Raw genomic sequence first — 7076 nt, 5'->3', positions numbered from 1 at the left:
TGTGCACTTTACCGGGATGGATGCAATTCTGAATAGCATCTAGTGTGTATATTATTTTCGAAAATGGCAGTGATTAGTATCGTTTAGAATAATAATATCTCGAATGTTAGAATGCCAAACCAAATAAAGTAGAGAAATATATGTACATTTCTGTGTCTATACAACAACAGGTGTTATGATCATTTTTAAAGTTTACGTGATCAAAGTTTAGTTAAACATTATGTGTCTTGAATAAGAAATGGAACAGAAATTTGTTAGAACCTGTTTTGTGGTCAGGAGTCACTCAAAGGACTTGAGTAAATTCCCCTTAAAGTTTCATAATAAACAGCGATTAAAGCGTCTCTGCTTTTCTCATGGTTATGTCTGTGTCACGGTTAATAACCAAAGCCTCATCTTTCCCGCTGCGTAAGGGAACCGCTCGTAAGTAGCAAATACTTCTTAGTTTATAAGTACTAATGATAAAATAATTGTAAATGACAATCTTCATATGTTATTTACCCACAACAATGGTTCAAACAATTTTTTATAGTCAACAACTGCATGTAACTAATTAATACATACGTGAATTAAATATTGAATGAAAAACAGTCAGTACCTACACTTAAGTAATTATCTTGTGTTATTATTATTATTATTATTATTATTATTATTTCTACTACCACATAACTCATGGAATTTGGTTAGAGATAAGTTTAGTAATTCTTCAAAGGTTATAATAAATTCAGCAAACATGTATAATAAATTATATTACATGTATTTGTTTTGAGAAGCTTTCTTATGTAGTCCATTTTACATTTTTGTTACAATATTTTCACCCATTTTCTGTGTAGGAGACCAAATTAAATTTTATGGTACTGTAGAGAAAAATTATGCATTATGTGAAACTTGCCGTGAACATTTAAAGGTGCCATATTGAAGATCAAAAAATATAGGATTATTTATGGTTTTTGGAGTTTTTTGTGTGGTGCAATTTATCAGTCGTTCCATCTGATACCACGTGTCATTAAGGAAGTCAGCATCAAGTATGTTAACTTTTCAGAGCAAACCACACAAGTATTTATGCACCATGTTTACACAAGTAAGACTTTTGCTGGTCGCAAGATTTTAATGATTTCTTTAATGAAGAAACATGCAAAAAATGGAGAATAACAACTCAATGTACTATGGTAACATGACAGAATACGACTATAGCACAATAGATCCTCTTGAGTATCTGGAGGAAGACAAGAGCGCAATTAAAATCACAATAGTCGTGTTCTACACCTTGGTTTTCTGCTCCGGGACCTTGGGTAACATTTTGGTTATATACCTGATGATGGTGAAAACCAAACAACAGAGACTGGTGGACGTGTTCATCACACATCTCGCTGTAGCTGATCTGGTCTTCCTGGTCACTTTGCCGCTGTGGATCATCTCACTCTCATTGGACAACTGGCCATTTGGGGACTTTCTGTGCAAGTTCAGCTCCTATGTGATCTCAGTTAACATGTTCTCCAGCATCTTCTTGCTGACCTGCATGAGCGTGGACAGGTTCATGGCTATCGTCATGGCGCTGAACACCAGGCGGATGAGGACCAAGCGCTATGCCCACCTGACTGTCCTGATGGTCTGGATCACGTCGCTTTTGCTTGGGTCCCACAGCTTCCATTCCAGGGCTGTCGATGCATCCAGATGTGAGGACACAGCCTCCCCAACCAAGGTCGTCTTCAGCCTGATGACTCGGGTAATAGCCTTCCTGCTGCCACTAGTCATCATTACCTTCTGCTACTCTGCTGTGGCCCTAAAGCTGTACCAACATTTCCAGGTGGCCAGCAAGGCTAAGAGGAATAAGAGGCGCTCCATTAGAATTGGCTTCTGCATTTTGGTCCTCTTCGTGTTGACCTGGCTGCCCTTTAACATTCTACGCACAGTGTTGATCCTGAATAAATCTGGGTACCTGGAGTTCTCCGAAGAGGCTTTTGACTATCTGATTAAATCTGTATCCCTGGCCACTTGTCTGGCCTTCAGTAATAGCTGTATGAACCCTTTAGTTTACTTCTGGATGGACAGCTACATGCGGAAAAAGGTGGTAGGATTGCTTCCCAAAAGATTCCTAAGCATCTCCACCAAGAGGAACTCAGAGCTCAGCACCTCCACCACGTACCAAGAGAAGGACTCCATCACGTCTAAGGAAACGGAGAGGACCAGGTACACTGGGAGTGTTCAGATTTCAGTGCCAGGGAAGGACACCTTACAGGAGCAGAGCTTTTAAAATGTAGAAAATTGCTACTGTAGAGAAAAATTATGCATTATGTGAAACTTGCCGTGAATATTTAAAGGTGCCATATTGAAGATCAAAAAATATAGGATTATTTATGGTTTTTGGAGTTTTTTGTGTGGTGCAATTTATCAGTCCTTCCATCTGATACCACGTGTCATTAAGGAAGTCAGCATCAAGTATGTTAACTTTTCAGAGCAAACCACACAAGTATTTATGCACCATGTTTACACAAGTAAGACTTTTGCTGGTTGCAAGATTTTAATGATTTCTTTAATGAAGAAACATGCAAAAAATGGAGAATAACAACTCAATGTACTATGGTAACATGACAGAATACGACTATAGCACAATAGATCCTCTTGAGTATCTGGAGTCGGCTTTAAATGGAAGTTCATGTGTTTGATAAGGTTAGGGTTTAAACTGGAATCTTATGGGCCTGTTACATTTGAAAGCATTTGATTCATAAAATGTCTTAATCTAATTTCTTTCTTGCATCAAAGATCAGAGTTTCTCTGAAATGCAGTTCAAAATTCAAAATCGATAGGGTTGGAGAGTGAACATTTGTCCTAGTTTTTATGTCATATTTCTGTCAACTTTGCAGTTTTGTAAAATTGTATTTCAGTTTCATCATGTTTTGGGTAAATAATACCAGTTGTACCAGGCATTCCAGTCCCAGACCTGCACAACTTACTTCTTTTCCAGCTCCTCCACACCTTATTCAGCTGAAGAAATGGGTGGTTAAATGGGGGGAAACCCAAAAATGTGCAGGACTGGGGGTGTCCGGGCAAAAGGGTTAAAAGGTAACATTTAAACAAGTCACAGGGTATATTTATTTTGTGTGTGTGCGCCTACTGTTAAAAATGAAATCCTAGGCAAGAGAGTCAGATTGTACATCCACCCATCGTCCAGGAGAGGGTGGAGGAGAGCCGGAAGCTTCTCCCGGGAAGTTCATAGCACAAGACAGATACCCTGGACGCGATGCCAGATCATATCAGCTTCATATCGTAATCTTTCCAAACTAAATGTTGCATAACGTGATTTATGGCTGTAGCTCTGAGGCCTTATAATGAAAGGGTACTTAAGCTGGACTTTGAAGACAAGAAGTATACGAGTAATGTAACCACAGTTACAGATGTTTACGGCGGGACATCAACAGCGTAGTCTGGCGATGAGTGTAGAGGTTTAGGCACGTTAGTACTGAAATGACTTCCTGCCGCTTCAAACTTGATAAGGCAATGGACAGGAAAACATTTCGTAACATTTTTTTAAAAGCTTGATGTTCTAAAAAAACACCTTATAAATATATGATCCTCTTAATCAGCTATTAGTTTGTAAGACTGATATGTAATCCGGCAGTAAAACCTTTACGGTGACAAGTATCAAGAATTATTGTATGTAAATAAGGAAAAACAAGGAGAGCTAAAACAGCCCTTCCTGAAAGCGGTTTTGTGTTTTAACAGCCACTGATGGAGAATTTACACAAACTAACACAATTTACGCAAACTAAGCTTTAATGGAAACATGCTGTAGTTATTGCTGATTTAGTGATTTACCTGAGCGTTAAATCTAAATAATCTTTCCTGTATCTCAGCTAATTAGTGTGCAAAATAGTCGTGTTCTTTTTAATATGAAAACTGTATTTTTTAATGATAATATTTGATTAAACATATTTTAATTTTGTGTTCTCTGGATTACAGTACTTCACATATCTTGTGTACAAATATTAAAATGTTTAAGAAGCGAATGCCACGATTTCAGCCTTTAATTTTAGGAACCTTGTGATAGCTATGATATAACATCTTTGATTATTTCGATGTTTTAAGCATCAAATTTGATGTAAAAAATGCAAATCTAATGCGAATTACTGGAAATTAAATGAGATATTTTAGATAAGTCCTCTAAAGTAGCCAAAGAATAAACTCCTGTCATTGTATATGTAGAATATTCATCCATCCATCCATCCATTGTCCAACCCGCTTATCCGACTGGGTCGCGGGGGGTCCGGAGCCTATCCCGGAAGCAATGGGCACGAGGCAGGGGGACCAACCCAGTCACTTACACCTATGGGCATTTTAGTAACTCCAGTCAGCCTCAGAACGTCTTTGGACTGTGGGGGGAAACCGGAGTGCCCGGAAGAAACCCCACGACGACACAGGGAGAACATGCAAACTCCACACGGAGACTTGAACCCAGGTCCCAGAGGTGTGAGGCAACAGTGCTAACCACTGCGCCACCATGTCGCCCACTATTTGGAATATTATACCATTCAATTGAAAATCAGGCAAAAAAAAAAAACATCGATAGGATTTATGATTTCTGTCCTTCGTGATATGTTGTGTTTATTTCTTGATTTCTACATTAATATAATTGTATTAAACTTATTTTACTTTTCATGACATAAATGTATAAATAACCGGGGGCGCATTTCAAAATTTCATTTCCTTAAAGTAACCCATGATAAAAATAAACCTAAGAGAAATGGTATAAAGACATTTGTTGAAGTTGTGGTTTGCTTTGATGAAAATGTCTTGGTTGAATGATTCACATTTTGTCACACCCACCTGAAGTTTAGTTTCCATAGTATGTTTAACGTCTTTTACAACACAAAGCAAGGGGAATATTTGTGGGACTCCCGCCCGAAAGGCTCTTTTAGAATATGCAAGTCAATTTTCTTTAGTGTTTTCTTTGTTTTTGTTTTTGTTAATTAAGAATGAATAAAATATATTGTCCGACATATAAAAACTTGTATGACCGTTGTTGAAAATACAAATCAATCAAATAAATAATGATCTACGTAACTGTTAAAGAACTTTGCTCGTACGTAGTGGATATAATCTGATAATTACTTTTTCTTCATGGAAATAAAAATACGAGCTAAAACTTCTCGATCTTTCTCGATGAAATTGCGCCATCCTGTGTCTTGAAGTGGCTGCATTCAGAGCTCAGAGGTGAGATCTCCGATAAAGTTGCCCAGCGTGTTATGGAGATTATGGAGGTATGCCTTACTGATGTTCTGCACTGTTTCACGTCTGTTCTCCGAATTAATGGGCGCTTAGGGCATGTTCACAATAGGGAAGCCAAAAAATTAAAACGCAACGCGACGTACTGCGTTTGTACCAATTTTTCGCATGCGATTTTCTGCGTTTTCATCTCACGTTGGTCCACGTTCTTGTCCGTCTTTATACGTTTTTATTGTTGCATTGTATTGGCCGTTTCTATGATTGGATATGATTGTCCTTCGTGTTTGTAGAGGGGGAAAGATGGAGTGAAAAACGCAAACACTTTGAATGCGTTTGGATCCGTTTTTCATTGTCATCTTTCATTGTCATCAATGGGGGTGCACAGCGCAGAGAAATTCGCGCAGTAATGCTTTTTCAAAATGCAATGCAACGCAGCGCATTAGTGGGAACATCATACGTTGCTTTCTATGCAGTATATGATGTTCTAGCGAATCGCAGAATGCGATGAATGGAGTCCTTTGGTTGGGGTAGAATGGGTAAATGTAGAACGTCATCTTCTGCAGAGCTGTGACAACCTGTGCAGTGACTCCTTGGCTGTTCTTTATAAATACAACACAGCAGGAATATCAAAATATTGCAACTGAGGAGAACCTAAAAAGCAAAATAAACAAACTGAATAATCTAACCGTAAATATGATTTTTGCCGACTGGGCAATTATTTGTTCTATAAAACAGTGTTTCCCAACCCAGTCCTCAGGGAACCTCGTTTCTGCTCTCTCCCAGCTCCCAGCCAATCAGGAACATACCTGTCAAGTTTTGGATTTGAAAGTAAGGGAAATTTCCCGGCACCCACCGCGAGCCATCCCACCACCCCAACCAAGCTCCAGTATCCCTTACATTTTAAGACAGGTGTACGAAAAATCTAAAATAACCACTTGTCATTTACATTTTATTTTCATTACACATTTTCTTTTAATTTCTCATGTTCACTCATATGGCTCTCTGGCATTCACTAATGACTTATTATACAGATTTGTTGCAGACTTTGTATCCTTGTTGAAGTCGTCACAGAAGGTGAAAGTAACGTTGGTTTTGGCACACAGCATCGCCATTTTAACCTCCGCATTTATGACCTGGTTAATGTAAATAACCTGCAGACTACAGCAGGTATCAGTTCTCGCGAGGCTACTGACAGTTCAGTTTGGAGAGGCAGAGGTTTTTTTTGTTTTTTTTTAATGATATTATAATACGGGAGATTTACGGGAAAATACTAATACGGGAGGACGGCGGGAAAGTGGGGTAAAATACGGTAGTTTCCCGGCCAAAACGGGAGAATTGACAGCTATGATCAGGAACACAGAATACCTGGTACAGGTGGCTGGGAGCTGAGAGGAAGCAAAAACGTGGACCGTCCAGGGTTCCCCGAGGACTGAGGATTGAACACTGCTATAAAACACCAGCATGCACGAATATGTGTATGTCATCGATATTGGGATAAGCAATGGCACAACAGCTGAAAGAAAAGTTGCATTACTGTCTTAATAAAAGAGAATGTCCAATGTGCTTCATTAATGACCATAAGGACTATTCCAGTGTGTCTAATACATTAGATATACATGTACATGAACCTACAGTGTTGACATTTATCAATCTCATGAATCGAAATTTTTATTATAGTGTGACTTTGGCACATTAGAGAGATGTGTGTATTCCAGGGGTGTCAGAACTAGGGGACCCCTCCCCTCCCCAGTAAATGAATAAATAGATAATGTATGTATACATCAACAATGTGAAACATATACCTAAAGAAGAGTGTCTGAATGACACCTGATTTCAATGATTAAGAGGTGTGTCCC

General features: G+C 38.7%; 1 protein-coding gene across 1 annotated transcript; it reads left to right on the top strand.

Moving 5' to 3' along the window:
• Positions 1 to 377: 377 nt before the first annotated feature.
• LOC111842376 (G-protein coupled receptor 15-like) lies at positions 378 to 4752 on the top strand. The gene is made up of 2 exons (XM_023808909.2): positions 378 to 1723; positions 1805 to 4752. Exons 1-2 carry the CDS (start codon positions 1130 to 1132, stop codon positions 2249 to 2251), a joined length of 1041 nt encoding a protein of 346 aa, XP_023664677.1. The 5' UTR covers positions 378 to 1129; the 3' UTR covers positions 2252 to 4752.
• Positions 4753 to 7076: the final 2324 nt, after the last annotated feature.

This window comes from Paramormyrops kingsleyae, chromosome 1, assembly GCF_048594095.1.
Source record: "Paramormyrops kingsleyae isolate MSU_618 chromosome 1, PKINGS_0.4, whole genome shotgun sequence".
In the NCBI taxonomy this organism is placed as follows: domain Eukaryota; kingdom Metazoa; phylum Chordata; class Actinopteri; order Osteoglossiformes; family Mormyridae; genus Paramormyrops; species Paramormyrops kingsleyae.
Note: the sequence above shows the minus strand (reverse complement) of the source record. Positions and strands in the feature narration are given on the sequence as shown.